Source organism: Bombus fervidus, chromosome 2, assembly GCF_041682495.2.
Source record: "Bombus fervidus isolate BK054 chromosome 2, iyBomFerv1, whole genome shotgun sequence".
In the NCBI taxonomy this organism is placed as follows: Eukaryota; Metazoa; Arthropoda; class Insecta; order Hymenoptera; family Apidae; genus Bombus; species Bombus fervidus.
In genome coordinates, this window is record NC_091518.1 from 21,653,444 (window position 1) to 21,673,229 (window position 19,786).

A 19,786-nucleotide genomic window follows, 5' to 3' on the forward strand; every position below is an offset into this window, starting at 1 on the left:
AATATAAATCACCCTTGACAATTACATAGAATCGAATTTAGAAATGAATCTTAGGAAGTGGAAATAATTAAAAAAAAATTCGCAAAATACAAAGTGTCCTTCTTTATCTCTCTTCGCTAAATAAAAATTGTATTCTCTTACTGCAGACAAAATATTTCCAATTATAAATGTCAAGTGATATGGTCGCTTTAAATTGCAGATCTTATTGACAAGCAAAATGAGACAAAGGTGTTTTCCGAATAAAGAAAAAGGGGAAACTGCGTGGTATTTGTATCGTCACGAAAAGTACGTGGGAAGAATGTTCTCCCACGATCAATCTCTTTTTGTTGTGTCACAGGGATGGAGTGTCGTTAAGATTAATGGTATTGTCCGGTATAGTAATTTGCTCTATAAGGATTTCGTGCTCTGAAGGCGAGAAAACATACATAGCTAATAAGAAGCGAAATTAATAGTACCGGTTTCTGCGCAGCGTCTGAAGGGTTTACCTTCATGTTGAAACCGGATGGTGACAACCATTCGAACAGCAGTATCATAATCGTTGCCGCGTGTATGGCGACGATGCCGACTAGCATCCAAGAGGCGGTATCGAATGGTTCTGAAAACCATAATGAATAATATAATAATAATAATAAAATTGTTTCGTATTACGTGGAATGTATCGATCATATTTATTCTACGTGTAAGATCGCTTTTTCTATTAATGTCTGTATTAATGCACGCCCAATAGACTTTGGAATTTCTTATTTGCTAAAAATGAAAAGTAATGCTACTTTGATAGGGAAACACACTTTGTTAATTAAAAACATTCGTGGCAATTATTTTATACAATATGTATATTTATATTAAATACTAGAATGTATTAAGCTATACTAAATATTATGTTAAATATTCTATTAAATATGTATATTTATAAGAAGCCATAGAAGGATCGATTAAAAATTAAAATACATTTCTTGTTTGAATAATAAACAGGTACACGTTTTAATTGATTTCAAAGAATATATAATATAATAGCGTTACTTATAGAGTTTTAAATAATTCACGAGATTCAGTTTTATTGCATTTGAATAAACTGAGGACTATAAATAAAACCATTGATGAAACTACTATTATTAAATTGACATATGTATATATCAATATGTAATATATGTATATGTTGAGTTTTATACAGTAAATTATAGAATCGTAGAACATACGAGTTAATAAAATTGAATGAACAAATATTTTCTCTCCCAATCATTAACAAATTGGTTGTTAAGTAATTTGGTTGAAATATGGAAAGAATTGTTAATACTTTTTCGCAGAACAATACTATTGTAAATATCTTTGAGAAGCACTCTCTTCTGAGCGAGTAACGTAGTTATTACCTAGAATTGATCGACGTTTACCGCTGTTTATCTAGAATTTACTCTCTATTCCTCAATAGCATCTGTACTAAACTTCCGAAATTTCAGAACAGGATGTTTCACGATGATCGTAAAACGTTCGAAGCAATTTTATCGAAAGCTCTGATTCAACAACGTATTTCAATCATAGTTACAATGAAACTTCGTTTTTTATAATTCCATGAATATTTTTTATTTACTGGTAATATATTTTATATCATTTATATTTACATATTAGATATTATTTCTTGTAGGAAACATTCGATCGTATTTGTGTAAAATTTAATGTATTCACGGTAATATAGGATTAATTACTAATATAAAAAGGTAATTATCTATTATTTTTTTATGTTAATTCTTAATACATATTATTTAGGATCGAAAGAGATTTCTTTATGAACCATTTAACGTTTAATGAGATCTTTATGGCCACTTACCAAGGAAGGCAGTGGGAGATATTATACCAGTCCTCTTAGCCACAACAATAGCGATACCAGTCTCCATGTACGGTACCGTGAAATCAACCACGGCTTCTCTTTCAGAATTAATCATCAAAGATGTCATTACCATGTCCGTTTTCCGATTCACCAGATCAGCTATCAAACCGTTCCATTTTCCATTCTACGAACAGAACAACGAACATTAAATTTCGTGTAATTGCAAATTATTAATTCCATCGCATAATTTTAATATTCCAGCGGAAGCTATCGCACTGTAAGAAAATTCCATTAACTATTCGACGCCATAATATACCAATTGACGTCCCAACTTAAAACTCATCTATGGAAAGCGTCAGTTGACGTTCTAATGTAATATATATGTACACAGAAGAGTCCTTTTTTTATTTATTTAACTTGTACTTTACAATTTGTCCAGATGGACATTTGGTAAATTTTTCTAACTACACTATATACAGCATTATATACATAACAATGAAACTGCCAGTGAATAAAATATGAAATATCAAAGGAATAAAATGTATGAAGGGTTACACAATGTAGGGAAGAGAACAAGCTTTTGTGCATACACTTTGCAAAGAAAATATTCAAATCCTCAAAAATGTATGCAATTATGGTAAATCTATAAAATAAAATATAGAACGTATAAAGTTGATAAAAAAAAAAATAACGTATGAAATCTCGAAGAAACATTACGAATTGACTGTGCATTGATCATTTTGATAAGTCTAGTGTGATAATAATTTTGTAATTAGCGAAAAGGCTCTGTCGATAAATTGTCGATAAATAGCGATTATAAGTATGTACGAAGGTTACATTTTCCAAGTATGTTTCGCTTAGGGCCCATAATTATCCGCATGCAAACGCAGTCATATTTAAATAAACACGATGAAAGAGCCACGCTAATTCGAGGACACTTTGTCCTCGATACATTTCAATTGTTTCGTGCTCGTTGCAGATTCTGGATTAATGAACAGAGTTGGAATTACGCGCGAAATTAATCTATACAGTCGTTCCATCGATACTGTCGTCAAGTATTAAATCCTGAACGCTCGGATTAAACGAGATCCGCTGTATTAACCCGGTCCAACTTTAAAGACGTTCCACTTACTACTTTCGCGATTATTGAAACTAATTCCTTGCTATTCATTGGGATTAAGATTTCATAATTGACTGATAGACATTGATCTATTAAATCCTATCTGGATCTTCGACAAAAGCACTTTTCATTAGGAAATTAATTTCCTAATCGAACGAACTAAAATCTAAAGCGGAATGTCGCGTTGGGGATAATCGAACGTTCCTTTCGTCCTTGAAAACTGTTAAGTTGAAAAATGTTAAATGTATATTTTGAATATCGTTTGTGTGGTACGTGCATTTTGTAAAATTTGTAAATTAACCGAGTCATGAGTGGACTGTGGAAAGTTATATATAAGTTTGAGAGATATTGGAACACGTATACAAATATTTGGAACGTATACGAGTTATATGAAAGTCATTGTATAAATAAAATAAATATCAAACTTTATTAAAGTGGAATAAAATGATATTCAATTGTGAAGTAAAAAATTGGTTTTCTCATCGTTCGTATCTCTAATCGTTTTGATTAAATCCAGTTTATTACGAAACAATAAGTCTATTATTTTACTTAACTATTAACGTTCTATGCAATCTTACAAAATTTCCTATTTGTATTTCAATTTCTTATATTTTCAGTAGAATATCTATAAATAATTTACAGTTCTCGCGCTTATAGAATCTATTTATAATTAATAATTTTCCATAAACATATATATATCTACATACTCGTATTAATTTATATTTTCTATCTCCTCTGTATCTAAAAAAATCTTTTACACTTTTTCATACATCCTATAAGTATCACGAGGATCCATCTTACCGGAAATGCTCGATAATAATTATTAGCTGGATAAAATTCGTTATAACCAACCTCTAGCGTGCCCCATTTCCCATCTTCGACTCTAACAAGCTCATAAGTGAAGCCGATTTCCTCGGAGAACTTCTGAAGCAGGTCGATGCAGAATCCGCTGCAGCACTGATAAAAGCTCTCGTTCTTCTGTGCCGCTTGAACGTCCATCCTGAAAAACGGCGTACACCAGTAACATCGTCGTTCACTTGGTCGCGGCTATGTTTTATTTCACTACCCTTTCATGGACGTTGGAACGATCGTTCTTCGATCATCCCTATGATAAAATACTTTGTCCAGAATCTTGAGATAGAATGACAAAGAGGAGATCAGTTTTTCGTATTAGGTTGTCGTGATTAATGGATGGAATGACTTACGTTGTAATTATTTTCTGACAGTTCGCTTTTTCCTTCGCAAGGCGACGAAAGATGCTATTGATCGGAGCGATTTAAATGAAAAATATTTATTTCAGGAGATAGGGAGAGAAAGAGAGAGAAAGAAAGAGTGAGAAAGAAAGAGAGAACTGGATACTATAGTTTCTTTTAGATTCTTAGATTCTTCTTATGGAGTTTCTTGTGATATTATAAAATATAAAATACAGCTATATTAAATTTGTGGTTACATGGAATGTATAGTAACGAATGGACGTCATTTTAATGATAGATAACGGATATAAAAATGATAGAAATAGAAGTCAGACTTTTGTCCTATTCGATATCTTCTTCGAGGTACAGCGCTACAGTAATGTGTAGTTTACATGGTAAACAAAAAAGTAATATTTGATTTAAATGTAAGCTGCAGTTATCATATTAAAAATTCCAAGTATCTTTCCAATACCATTAACAAAGAGTTTAATAGAACTGTTTCGTATCGTTATTAAGAATAAGTATGCCTACATACGTATATACGTGGAATTACAAGTAAAATGAATGTATTTCGTTATTTTTATATCTTTCCATTGTTTACCTATTAGTAAAATAATTAAAGAATGCGGAGAAAAATAATTTTAATCGAAGAACTTTTGCGCTAACGATCGAGGAATTAAATTTGGGAAACAGGTTCGAGAAAATCGAGTATGAGAATAAGGGAAGATGTTAATGTAGCGTAAGATGACTTTACAGAAGTTTCATAATGTTCCTGAAATTTCTCAATCTCTGTTTATACCACGAAACAACTGGATTAACGTCGCTTCTGGCTAAGTCGTGCAATCTGGCTGAATACGAGTCGGATGGTTTACCCTGGTCACATCTGCACGTGACAAACCCGATGCTCTTCGTGTATTGTTTCCGCAGCTGGTGAATAACACTCGTTTTACGTGTTCCATGGAATACGCATTGTTTGGCCAATCGACTGCAAGCTGTACCTATATTTTAGGCGGCAGCATTCGGAAAACAATTATTGAATCTCTGGTACGAAATACGGAGAAACTAGAACTAACTTACAGCGGAGAAAACAAAGCGAACAGTACAGAATAATCTAAATTTTTCTATTTCTCTTCTCGCTTGTACTATCTTTATAAATGTTCCTTAAATTAGCAAAACAAAAATTCACTTTTTTTTTTTTTTTAGAAACAAAATCTCTAGTTTTATTTTTTTACGAAAAAAATATCCTATTTATCCTTTCGAAAGATTGGAAGAAAAATGATCGGTTATAGAACATTTTACTAAAACTTGAGAAACGAATATTTTTCATATTCTTAAGTAAGTTAGTTACGAAATCAAACGATAGATTTAAGAGACCACGTTTTCACCAATATTTCTGAAACATTGCGCGATGACTAAACTTGCTCGCCCTTACAGACGATTAACCCGATCACGGTAGCAATCATTATCGGCTGTCTATCATTTCAAGTTTTCCTCGCAAAACGGACGTCAATATCGCGTCCATCAAAATTTCCAATTTACGAACGTCATTTAAACGTCCGTTAGAAAATCTCAATAGCCAGTAGTTAACGCGCGAAACAGGGACGCACCGATCGTTAAGCGATGGTCGTTAATCGTAAGACGTCCGTGGGACGTGAATGTATCTTAATCGCGTTGGCATAATGGTCGTAATTGTCGAATAAATTTGCCAGCAAATGGGCATTAATGATAGACGCGTTAGACAAACGAAGAAGCAACGCATGCCTCCGGGAGTATTATGCAGGAATTTAGCCGGACTGACGAGGGTACAGCTTGTAGGATGCTGCAATAACTGGGACTGAACATAGTTTGCCCTTGTGTCAACCAGTCTGAACGGAGATCCGTGACTCGTGTTTTGCGAGACGCATAAACAAGTAATATTAGGCATATACGCACAAAGTGTATAATATCAGCATTGTAATGGCATCTGGGTCGGTTTTTGTTATTAAATGATCAGAGTCACTATGAATCGTTTGCTTGCACGTAACGAAGGCTTTTTAGTCTATTGGATTGTCGAGAGAAGTTTATTAAACTCTTCAAGTACACAATGTGTATAATACATCGTAATAGTACTCGGGTTGATCGTTGTTATTAAATAATTAGAATTACTATGAACAGTTTACTTACGTATAGTGCAGCTTCTTCGATGTATCGATTTGTCAGAAAGAATTTCTTACAATTATCGGGGCAAGTGTACTCTGTACAGTTTATTAAGATAAATATTTCGTGGGATATAAAACTGGGAAGTCGCGATGTTCTTCCATCGTTGTGTCATACTTTCGAGTGTCTCTACGCGATAAAATTTAGTCAGCGAGAAGATTGTAGAAGTATCTTACTTTGAACGTCGCGCAATAAAATCGGCATACCAAATAGCGAAGAGCTTGCGACGATATTATTTTATGAAAATCTAAAGGGAATATCGTGTATGCAAAGAACTTTTCGAACCAATCTTGTCCCGTGTGATGTTCTCAATTTCGAGTATCCAATATCATGTTATGGAAGATACTGAAATCGAATATCCTGACAGACGTAATTAATTATTACTTTCATGCAACACTGAAACTGATTGAATCGCGTAAGATACGGCAAGATTGTATAAATTTTGTTTCGAGGCATTCAAGAGAAGAGATAATTAAACAATAAAGTAAAACAATAGTGGAAGTGATATTAGATTTAACAAAAATAACGTTATTCGGTCAAATTTTCCTATAATAATTCTTAACTTTAAAACCAATATCGGTGACGTTAAGATATTAGTAAAAAGCTGTAGAACTAAATAGTCCCATTTTAATCATTTCAGTCTTCACATTTTGATCATTTAACCTTTTTACAGTTAATGAGATTAGAAATATCTCGAATAACGAAAGTACAAGAGCCATACTGGACAGGCGCTAATTGCTCCAGTTTATTTTATCAATTAAGCTCCTTGATGATATAATATTCACCTCGATTAACATGGTTTCCCTGCACGAACGAATAACTGCAGTAAATTCGACAGCAAAGTCAGCAGACCCAGCACTGTTGCTATTCTCTATGGCCATTCTCACGATAATAACGTTACGTTTATTTTACATTTTCGTGATACATGTACCTATGTATATCTACTAACTAAGGATGAGAACTACCATAGAAACATCGATTTCCTCCGAACTACAAGATATCCAGTAACGTTCGGTTATATCTCGCGACTTTCTTGGCTCACCGGTCGTAAAATCTTACGTAACGCAAATGTATATCGACGCGTATACGTTAGGCGTACTGACAGCAGTTAAAGGCTGGTACAAGTGGAAGTTTATACGTAAACGTCCATACGTCGAATCCCGTATGCACCAGCCCGTGTAGCTTCGTTCGCTCCCTTAAAAGTTTATGGCATTCTTAAGGGGTTGTTAAACTTTCGACGACGTTCGAAGTGAATTGGCACTTTTCGAAAGCGTAGTTAGCTACGTGTTGTCGTTAGAACCACTAGAAAATCATAGATTCTTTCTGTTCACGTTTGCGCACTTAATTCTTACGGACAACACGTTCTTTTGAGATTTGCAATTCACAATTTATAGAAGATGAATTCCGTGGAGTGTTACAAATAGTTGCGTCCTAAAGATAACGTAATGCGAAAACACGATGGAACTTTTATAGTTACGAAGGGGCTATTGTTAATAGTAAATGAAATAAATGTAAATAATGGTAGGTTTGGAATTTTTTACATCATTTTTCTTTGTGTTTCTAACGAAAGATTTATTTGTTAGTTTGTAAATATTTGTTTACGAAAAATACACTATTTCTGATACACAAAACATCATTGAATGAAATAAATTTAGAATTTTCAAGATCATCTTCATTTTTCGAATCCAATGCCTTGTACCAATACTCATGGGGATAAATTAATGAATTAACGAAGATGAATATAATTATGTTTTCTTTTAATAATATATAATTAACAAACACATGTTCAATGAAACTATATCAATTTGTTACAAGCCAGCAACAGAATATTGCTGAACGAATAAACGCTTTGTACCTTACGTATGTATCACATACTCATGGGGATAAATTAATGAATTAACGAAGATGAATATAATTATGTTTTCTTTTAATAATATATAATTAACAAATATATGTTCAATGAAACTATATCAATTTGTAACAAGCCAGCAACAGAATATTGCTGAACGAATAAATGCTTTGTACCTTACGTATGTATCACATACTCATGGGGATAAATTAATGAATTAACGAAGATGAATATAATTATGTTTTCTTTTAATAATATATAATTAACAAATATATGTTCAATGAAACTATATCAATTTGTTACAAGCCAGCAACAGAATATTGCTGAACGAATAAATGCTTTGAACTTTCCGTGTGTATCACATACTCATGGGGATAAATTAATGAATTAACGAAGATGAATATAATTATGTTTTCTTTTAATAATATATAATTAACAAACACATGTTCAATGAAACTATATCAATTTGTAACAAGCCAGCAACAGAATATTGCTGAACGAATAAATGCTTTGTACCTTACGTATGTATCACATACTCATGGGGATAAATTAATGAATTAACGAAGATGAATATAATTACGTTTTCTTTTAATAATATATAATTAACAAATATATGTTCAATGAAACTATATCAATTTGCAACAAGCCAGCAACAGAATATTGCTGAACGAATAAATGCTTTGTACCTTCCGTGTGTATCACATACTCATGGGGATAAATTAATGAATTAACGAAGATGAATATAATTATGTTTTCTTTTAATAATATATAATTAACAAATATATGTTCAATGAAACTATATCAATTTGTTACAAGCCAGCAACAGAATATTGCTGAACGAATAAATGCTTTGTATCTTACGTATGTATCACATACTCATGGGGATAAATTAATGAATTAACGAAGGTGAATATAATTATGTTTTCTTTTAGTAATATATAATTAACAAACACATGTTCAATGAAACTATATCAATTTGTAATAAGCCAGCAACAGAATATTGCTGAACGAATAAATGAGTGGCAATTTACAATTTAGGAAAAACTATTATCCTACTAAAGGATATTTAATTAATAGCATGTTTAAAGGTCGTGCAACACTTCTTGCAGTATCTCATTCATCTTCAGTTGAAACCTAATAGAACTTGATTTGAAAACCTATAATTTGCTCGTATTTAAAAATATAAATTCCATAGATAAATAATGTGCTCTATATCGAAGTTTCCTGTCTTCTATTCTTCTAATATACCAATTTCTAATTTCTAAAAATAAACAATACCCTACTAAACAATATAGAATATTGGAAAAGTCTAAAGTGTATTAAAAAGACAATGTATTGCCCGCGTATTGGACTGTTTACTTTTAACTGCAAAGAGATGTTAAGAAGAATCTCCGGTGAAAAGTTCTCGGCAAGTACCGTATCAACTGCTAAATTTTTTTATTCATTCGAGCTCGCTCGCGTTAAAGAGCCACGTTAAAGAAGTTTAAAGTTTTTAAATGGAAATTTTATTGCTGGAATGTTCCGAAAATACGATTCAGATTCATCAAGTCGAACCTCCCATATAGTTCTCAGCCTGATGAATAGAACGGAAGAAGTCGAAGAAATGCTAAAACGTCGTTCGAGTTTGAAGTTCTCTCTTCGAGCCCAAGTTCCGTTAAAAATGGAAGACCAGCGTGAAATAAATTACAAAGAGGCGACCGTACAAAATTTCACCTTCGAATTATTTTTCTCTTCTTTTTTTTTTTTTTTTTTTTTTCTTTTTGGATGGTCTGGTGAAACTTTCATAGCGAAAAGCGTAATCCACTTAACACGAATTTAATCTTATCTAAAGTGGCAATCACGGAGCGTTAAACGTAATTTTTGTTCTTTTCTTTCTTTTAGAGTTTGAAAGGTTGATAATAATACGATTCTCGCATTCTCAGCTATTCTTCTTCTTTTTAACTCTATATTCGACTACACGTTTTGGCACACCCTTCGTTTTAACCGCGCCACACAGAAGAAGCAATTATCTTTCCTTTTTTGTTGGCATTCTGCCATATCCTTTCCACTTGAGAGACAAAGAGATTCTATCATCATTGTACGTTTTACCAGGGAGCTATCTGGCCTACTAAGCTCTTTCTAATACTCCCTGCCATAATGTTTTACGAGGAATTCTGAACTAAATGAATCGTCTTTTCAAAGTAGCTAGTAAGTCGTTTAGAGCAAATAAAAATTCTGAATACAAGTTTTGTGTAATGTACTGTTTCTAGCGTTTACTAGAATTCTAGGTAAAAGCATAACGACATTACTATAATCATGTTATTTTTATTCCTATTGTGTCATTCCTTAGATTTTTTACTAACAGCACTAGTTAAGTCTAAATGATCCTTAAATGAATCTACAAAAAATACTATCTCCATTAATTGGTATAATTATTAGCAATTTTTTGACCTTGTATGGATGATTTTCTCTGTTGAATATAAATAGCAGAGGTTAGTTTTCACTATTTTGTTTATATTTATTAGTTTTCGCTATCTTCAGTATGCGAGAAAAATATTGTACATTTAAGAAACTCGAATGGAAATTCTGGCACATCGAATCACATTAAAAGAAATTATAGTATTCTTCAACGAATCAAAAATGTGTCGAAAAGTTGTTACAATATTAGGATTTTGTTATATTTTAAGAAGTAAACTATATCGAACATCGAGAAGGATAATTGTGTTCATTTCTAATGACGTAACAAAACACAGGAGTTTAAAGTTAATGAAATTTAATCTTCTTTTATATTTATCTGAAAAGTAGCTGAAGTCACAAAAAGATCTCAGTATCGTCTGAAATTCTACATAACTCTGTTAAAGTCTTGATGGACTTGGCGAAACTTAAAATCTGGTTAGCCGCCTGAAACCTGACCTGACATCCTGGATTGACATCGATGAAGTTCGTTCGAACTAACCAGGAATCAGGAGAACTTTGACAGACGCTCTTCCAACTATTGAAATCCTAGGAATCCATGATGCGTGTGATCGAAACAGCAACATAATTGTCCAGTAAAAACTAACCACCGAAACAGCCATAATCTTATTGTTTCAAACAACATTCAGAGTACAATCAGCCTAATTTACTTTAGAAAACATCTGTAATCCGTTTAGACGCAGAAAAGTTTCAAGATTCAGCGAGAGTTAGTAAAAGTATAATTCAAAGATATTCTCGAAGGTTTGATTCAAATTACGAAAGCACGATTTAAGGAAATTTAGATTATTGGAAATTAGTAACATTATCGAGCAATTTAAAGGTAGAATCACTTCTAATACGTGTTAAAAAATTAGGTAGAATTACAGAAATGTGTAAAATGTCTTAATCTAATCTTCTACAAAATTGATCTTATAATGACTATCAAATATACTTTAAAGAAACGTTAGGTGATTAACGTTTTGCAATATTAGAAAGAAAATAGCGAAGAATACGAAATGGATTTATTAAAAACTTATCACATCTACGCAAGAATCGTTATTCTCTAGATGTAGATTTAAATGGTGCATAAAAATTGAAATTAAGACAGAGTTCTTAAAGCGTGTGCCTGCTTCGCCGACTCATTTGAAAATTTAGAAATACTTGGACAGATTTAACGGATTTGTAGAAGTCCAATATCTTGAGAACTCGGATAATGTTTGATGGTGCCTAGGAATATCTACTTAGAATCTAAGAGGGTTTAATAGGATTTAGCTGATAGCATGAGCTCACCTGAGCTCAATAAACCTCGGTATTATTTAGGTAAACTTGACTCAACGTTTAACAACTATCCTATTTCGATCATGTTGAATTAGTAGTTAACAGTTACGAACCATATACCGTAACATCCTTCGATTAGAATAATATACGCATCTGGATGTTTCTTTTCCCTAATTTGTCTAATAATTATTTTTCAATAACTATATTGCAATATGCGTAATCGTTACTAGTAAAGAGTATCCTATTTTAAATAAATTAGCACTTGATAACGAGACTCATAATGCACAAGCGAATTCATTCGATATCAATTAAGATTTTGTAATACATCCACTAAATTGTTCCTGGTTTAAAGTTCGTAATTTCATTTACGAAACAACGAGCAAATTTACTTCTGGAAATAAAGTCGTACATTTTTTCAGAGTACTGAACAACAACGCTTTTTGCTCGTTGTTCTCGTTGATGAAGATATAGAAGGTGCCGTGTATCGCAAATTACGGGAGATGCTTGAAATTAGGAAAAGTAGATGGGAGTTTCGAAATTGGAAGTGTTCGTTGACTGTATAATTCAATGGGCAGTGGTAAACCGCATAATTGTATATGAAATTGTTAGCAGATAGAAATTCAGTGAGTGGAAGTAACTTTAAGCCATTGCAACATCCTATTACGATGTTTGCATAAAATAGGATCCACTGAAAAAGAAATTTCTTTCATCTTCTTTAAACATTTATTATATAAATTGCTAGAAGTGTTGCAGTTAATATTTGAACATCTAAATTAATATGATATATAATTATTAATAAATTACAATATATCATTATATCTATTTCACAAAAAATAGAGTTTACTGCGAAGCAACACCTTTGTCCCTCATTCATTTTTTTTAAATAATTCTAACTTTAAACGAAACGAGAAAATTTCTCCGTATCATAATCTATATCACTGTCCGAATTTTCACTAATTTTGTTTCAACGTTCCAATAGCAATTAGATTAATTAAATTCAATGCAACGCTACAGGATCGGAGCTGCAAACGTATATCCGCGTGACTGCATTATTTTATGAAATATTGACCTCATACCATACGAGCGTATTTATTGATAACGAGGGACGAAGTTAATCCTGAAATTACTAGGTTTTGTTGCGTTCTAATATTCGTATATCAAGCTAAACATTTATAGCGGTCAGTATTAAAGTATGTGATTTATGCAAGAATAAATCGTCTCACATTGTCCATGATCATCGTTGTTTCTCGAAAATTTGAATTTCTATCAAACCACGTTCGAATAAAAGGCGAAGGATAGAATGGCAGATAAAATTACCAACAAAATAGATCATTTTATAAATCCATTTAATAAAACGATTTATTCGAAAGAATCGCCTTTGACAGAATACGTACGTCGTAAAATGTTATCGTAAAATTATACTGCCGGTTCAAATACATTTGTCGAGTAAAATATCCCATGGGCTGGGTCAAGTTAAAGAGAAAAAAAGAGAATCAGTGGGAATAAAAAGAGAAAGCGCACGCTGGAGATAGAAAGATCTTCATCTCATATGCGTCCTCAGGAATAACCACTGCTCAACGTATTTGATGTGAATCTCACGTAGAAGAAAAGTAAAGAAGAAGCTGGATTTATGCTAGGAATGTGAAAATCGCATTAAGTATACCCGATCGGGTTTGCTCGACATCAAATCGTGACACGAGATGATCGAGCCATTTAGAATACCGTAGATTTTAAGCGCAGTAGATTTAAATTCTGCGGGCAATGCGTAATGACATAATATCGAGTTAAGTAAGTAGATCGCAGATTTTTATGTATTCATTGAAAATGAGAGTGTATACAATATGCAGAAAGACATAAAATACACAACATACCTTTATTGTAATTAATGGCAGAAATAAATTTCTGCGTTAGTTCTAAATATCTGTTTATTTGTTTTCGTACAAATTTAAATTTGCATAAACATCAGCGATCTAGTAATAGATAGGCTGCAGATTTTTCTGCATTTACGACAAGTTAAAAGATATAAAAAATGCACAGAATTTATTGTGTAGACTATATGCAGCAATATATAAAATATTCAAAGTACTCTACATCTGATACAATATTTAATAGATAAAACACTTGTCCATATAAGTTCCATTTTTGAAATTATATTTACGAAAACACGAGTTTGGATAAATATCCGCAGTCTGATAATACGTATAATATAATATTTCTGGAAATTTTTAAATTATTGTCGTATTACGTAACATTTTTCGTTATCATTGCATTACACGAGTCTGATACATTGAAGAGATTGTAAGTTTCCATGCCATTTCATATGATTCGATATTGAATGAAAACTGATTTCAAAATGGGCTGTACAGTGTTCAAGAACGGGAAACGGTACATAAACCGGAACAGGAAGTGACCTGCTCCTGTTATATCCACAAAACTGATTCGTGGTCGATCAAGTGGAATGTAGAGGCAGGATGTGGCTAGAGGAAACTATAAAGGATCCCTTATGCGTGTACAATGGAAAAGGTATATCGAAGGACGGGTTTCCCAATTCAAGAAGTATTGGAAGGAAGTGTCGAAGATGTATTTAACATACAGAAAGGATTGTTTCAATTTCATTGCAGGTTTGCACTCGTAGATTAAAAGAAATTTACAAAAGCTGACAAACATTTAAAAAGAACGTCAGATGTCTAAAGAAATTAAAGCAATTTTTTCGGGAAAAAAAGCATTTTATAATCGATTAAAAATTTTTATAGATTATGTGTTTACGTTTATGTATGTATAATATTCCACAAGACAAGATAAGCAAAATTAATTTTATCTGAATTTGAATACATTCCATTTTGAAGTATAATATCATAACATTATTATATAGGCAAAGTAATTATATTGTATTATCATGAGATTACTTGTATTCATTGCAGTACTACTCAATTCAAACATTTGTTTGATATCTACAAGATATGTACATCTTAATTTTGAACATTATTTTTTTCGTAATAAGAAAAAGCGTGTATCTAAATATATAATATGATGCACATACGTCCGAGAATTTATAAATATGCTCGGCTTACATGTCATACAAAACCTGCATTTGAACGTAATGTAAGGTACTACAAACGGATGATTTCTCTTGCATCGAAGCAAACATCGAACAATTTGCTCCATTATGCGTAATTCTCTTTGCTATTCCAAAGAGGATAGGAAGCATCAGAATTTGTGTTAGTAACGAGTGATGCCGAACGTAAGCAAATGTTTGATGGAATTAAAATCACAGGTATTATCGGTAGTCGATGCTGCACTATTTGCCGCAATAATACACACGCTACAATAGATGCAGTACTATAAAGATATATCTGATACGAGGCAGACACAGCATGGATATAGTCGATAGTTCATTCTTGGCTATAATTGTAATGATAAAGGTAGGAACGTTACGATATGAATGAGCGATGGAACGTGTAATAGCAAATGTTCCTCTATACGATACCTATCCATTTACAAAAAGGTCAACATGGAATATACTTTCAACTTTACCACAGAGACAAACGATTCTATCTTTAATTAATATAGCATTACATTGAGATTATACTGTTTCGATTTTCCTTTGAACATTCAATGTGACTTTTGTTTTATTTCTCGTAATCGGTTAGTTTCAAAACAAATTAAAAATAAATATAAGGTAGGAAATTTTGTTTGCCAGTTATCATTTAATAGGATCATGATACTTTCTTCGATGGAATTGTAGAAAACGTAAATAAGAATCCTCGAGATGCGTAAGTCGAAAGGTAAACGAACGTACATAGTACCAAATCTAATACTCCCTGGAATTTGGATGTTAGCAATTGAAAGTAACAGTTGTGAGTTGGAAGTTCAAATTTGAGTTGAAAGTCAATATCTAGAAGTTTCATGCACACACGGGCTTAGGCAACTAATAATTAGAAGTTACAAATTCATTGTTGGAAGTTTAGAGTTGGAATTTCGAAGATGGAAGTTAGCGACTGTACATTGAAGTTGAAAATTTACTTTTTTGAACAATTAGAAGCATGCAAACATCTTTTCTCGTTATACTTCCTTAATGATGTTTGTTTAGTCCGCGTCCACATGCTGACGCGAGGCTTAATTACGATTCAATGCGTACGCGAGTTTACGCACGCGTTGCTCATTTGCGTATGACAAACGAGTATTGTTTAACGTTCAGTGTAACGTGTCTTCGATTCAGTGCCACATGTGTTATAACTAAACCATGAAAATTATGTATGGTCGAAGAAGCAGAATGTTAACCATCAACTAGATCATTCAGTCATAAACGCAAACGATTTGAGCTATATTACTTAATTTTAGATGATTTAAAAGCTTTAGAGTTCTTGTTAGTTTGACACTTAATTTTATTAATGGTTTCTATAAAATTCTCAAATTAAATAATCTAAGCTGAATTGTGGTCGTATACTTGAAAACATATAATTTCAGAATTAACGCATTAATCAATTTTGTCATAGCAAATTACTATTTATAATAGTAAATTACTGAAAAATAACAATAAAGTTACAAACTTGTTCAATGAAGTTTCCACAATATTTTACGAGTTTCTAAATTTCTATTTTACGTAACAAAGGTTTTAGCAAAATTACATTGTAAATGTTCTCTACCAGGCAAACAAGCTTATGTATCCGAGAAAGATCGTCTGTCACTAAATTCTAAGGGAACGTTTGGAGAGTTGCGTCGCTACTTCTCGATCGTTTTCCACTCGGAAAGTTACTGCGCATCAGCATAAATTGTATCGGACAGCAACGTCAAAACTGAGGAAGAGTTTTACGTGTCTCTGAAACTTTGTTTTGTCTCTAGCAGCTGGGACCAACAGCCATCGCATCGTAGCCTTCTTATGGCCATCATTGTAAACTACTTTGTCCACTTGCTGCCTCTCTTGTGGCTCTTAAAAGGACGAAACAAAATCGCGTGCCATTAATTGCTTTTTTGGTAACCATCTCGTTACCGAACGCCTGTAACACGCTTAATATCGCTTTATACAATTATTAATTAATTCTGCACGTTTTTCCTTCTTAAATTTAAATATTTTTGTAATTTTCACTTGTTAATCTAGATATTTAGTACAGAACATTAATGAGCATAGTTTTACATTTGAAGTAACACGCTTCCATAATTTTACGGAAATATCGTTATGAAAATCTGGAATTATTCTAATTTCTGTATTTCAGAATTTAGCGTTTCTGCATCGTAACCGAGATCGTTTTTTACCGTTGAAATAAACAGTGATCACTACATAATTCACAACTATAGATCTCTTCACTATATTGCAAATTTCATAAATATTATGTTTAGTCGATTATGTTCATGTTATAAATATTGCGATAATATTATATATTCTAAATGTAAATATCATATATTTTTAAATATAATGGTATTTAACAAGCGTGTAAAAGCTCTCACTAGTACATACGTAAGTGACTAAAGTTACGTTATTATACGCTGTTCGCTTAAGGTGTGAAATAATCAGGAATTTGCTGAGTATTAATGATATCATACTTGGATCACTTAACCGAGGACTGAGCGAGAATCTACCTCTAAGACACCGAGCAGAACGTTGAAAATTTGATCGAAGATAAATAAAGTCCAGTTAGTATCGATAGATATTAGCGTCAAGTAAGGCGCTTTCAAGCTTCTATATTCGAGTAGTTCGTAAATTGTTGCCTAGTTAATACCGAACGGCTTCAATTACAAAAGCTTTCTTGTTTGGATCGGAGAAATAAAGTTTGAGCATCTGAATCGTCGAAATGAAGGACCAATGGCATCGAATACTCTGTAAATATTCATTTTCACTTATATCGTTCATTAACAAATACACTTCTAATTTTCCCTTTCCACTTACTTCGAATGGAAGGATATTCTCCCACTTAGCTAAACTCTGCTCAATTACGTATTTAGAGAGTCAGGCGAAGCTCTTCCTAAAGTTTGTCTTATCCCTCTCCTTAGGTAACAAGTTCTTCTGTTTTGCATAAGACATGCATTAAAGGTTGAATTCTAATTAATTCCTCGCTGGCTGTATGGATCACTTGAATTTATGTGTAGATTAAAAATTTCAGTAATTAAGGATAGTCTACATTAGTCAGTATAATGATCCTTTAGTTTGACGCGATAGGGAATAACATCCAAGCAGTAAGAAATAGATTTGATGATTTCAATAATTAATTTTAGTACTTGAAGACTATCATGGGTGAAAATTCACACCTTTTATAAATTAAAAAATTGGTAAAGTTAAATAAGTAGAGTTAGATATTTTAGCGTTATTCCGCGCTAGATGATAAATGGAAAAATTATTGTTTGCAGCGGTTACAAACAGTAATATTGGAATGGTATTTTTATTGGATGATAATTATTGAGATATGTATAATTTTGTGTGTTAGACTAAATTGGCCGCGTAGTAGTGACACACGTATGTGAACATGAGTGTCTGAAGTATGTGTGCGCACGTCGAAAAACAGACGAATGTTACTGTTCCGTTGGCAGTGTGGTATGGAAGATGGTGAGACAAAGAAAGTGCAGGGATGCGTGCTAATTTATATCGACGAAGATCCTGGAAATCGTTTATTAAATAAATGTAAAACTATTTTAATATGAATTCTAAGTGTAACCTTAGTGTTCCTTTACTTTTATTTCGGTAATTAAAATCCACAATTCTCAACGGTAATATGAAAACAAAATTTCCATGGGGTGAAATTATACTCATAATAGATTTCCAAGATTTGATATTTGAATATGTTTTTAAACCTAGAAAGATATGTCTCTAGTATTTAAAAATAACCGATTGAATTAATTGTGAGAAGGATACCTTCCCTAAGAAATCAGATAGCAAGGAATCTGTTAAATCAGTCTCTGAAAATCGTATAACTGAAATCAATAGAAGCTTAAAGCAATGCGATAAAACAGAATAAGCTGATTGAAGAATCGAACGTAGGATCGCTCCGTAGAATTATATCAGATTCTTAATTCTCGTAGAATAAAATGTTGATTCTTACATCATGGCATTCGTTCCAACAACGTACGTGTTCGTGATGCTCGGTATAACATGAATTTACATGAGTTAGAAATTGTGAAGAGCCATCGTACAACGCCGCAGATTCGAGCGGCATTTTCGTGTAAACGGAGCGCAATCCTCTTGCTGGCGTTTTCACGAATCGAGTTCGGGGATTAACTCGATGAGAATACCGTGGCCAGGATTAAAACGAGACTACCAGTGGCTGTGGAAATTGATGTAATGCCGGACGATAATATCGGTGTATTTCCATTCGTCCGACCTTCCCGACGCGAAAGGATGTAACAAGCGGAAGATGAAAGTAGTAGCGGATTAACGATAATTAATATTAATTAGCGATTAATAAACCTTTCGTATATCGCACAAATGATGTATCGTAGTTTGAAGAGCCGGGAAATTTGTTAATGAGCGGCCGCTATCTTCTATATATAGTATAAAATAATGTAGTATCGTGGACAAAAGGCCTAAGAGATATCGGGTGAACCATAAACAGTGTCAGTGGAGAAGCCAGAGTTGTTGGAGAGCTATTTATTTGTCTAAATTATAGTACGTTATTGTGATTAGTTCACGTTAAACAACCATCGTTTCCTGTTAGATCAACATCTGTACAATCCATTCATTCTAAATAAATTAATTGTAGTAGTAAGATAGTACAATAAAGTTCCCGGTAAGCGTCTGTGTGTTTGGGCAAACCTCGAGAACCGCTGGACGGATTCTGATGCGGTCTTCACCATTTTAAAAAGCAATTCTCCGGTAATGTTTAAATGCGCGAAGCGATATAACCACAGAGACCAACGCTCAAATAAAAAATATAAACCAGAAACAGTTTACGGATATACTTAACGCA

General features: G+C 32.7%; 1 protein-coding gene across 10 annotated transcripts in view; it reads right to left on the reverse strand.

Annotated features, from left to right (window-relative positions):
- The window catches only part of Nmdar2 (glutamate ionotropic receptor NMDA type subunit 2), a 368,342-nt gene that overhangs the window by 18,621 nt on the left and 329,935 nt on the right, over positions 1-19,786 (reverse strand). For 7 of the 10 annotated variants that reach the window (XM_072021785.1, XM_072021783.1, XM_072021779.1 and 4 more), the window contains 3 exons: positions 3,795-3,942; positions 1,823-2,006; positions 456-595 (listed from right to left, as the gene is read on the reverse strand). In XM_072021785.1, the coding sequence (XP_071877886.1) occupies positions 456-595; positions 1,823-2,006; positions 3,795-3,942 (472 nt within the window). The remainder of the gene's footprint in view (positions 1-455; positions 596-1,822; positions 2,007-3,794; positions 3,943-19,786) is intronic. The other 3 variants (XM_072021787.1, XM_072021784.1, XM_072021789.1) reach the window with 1 other exon arrangement.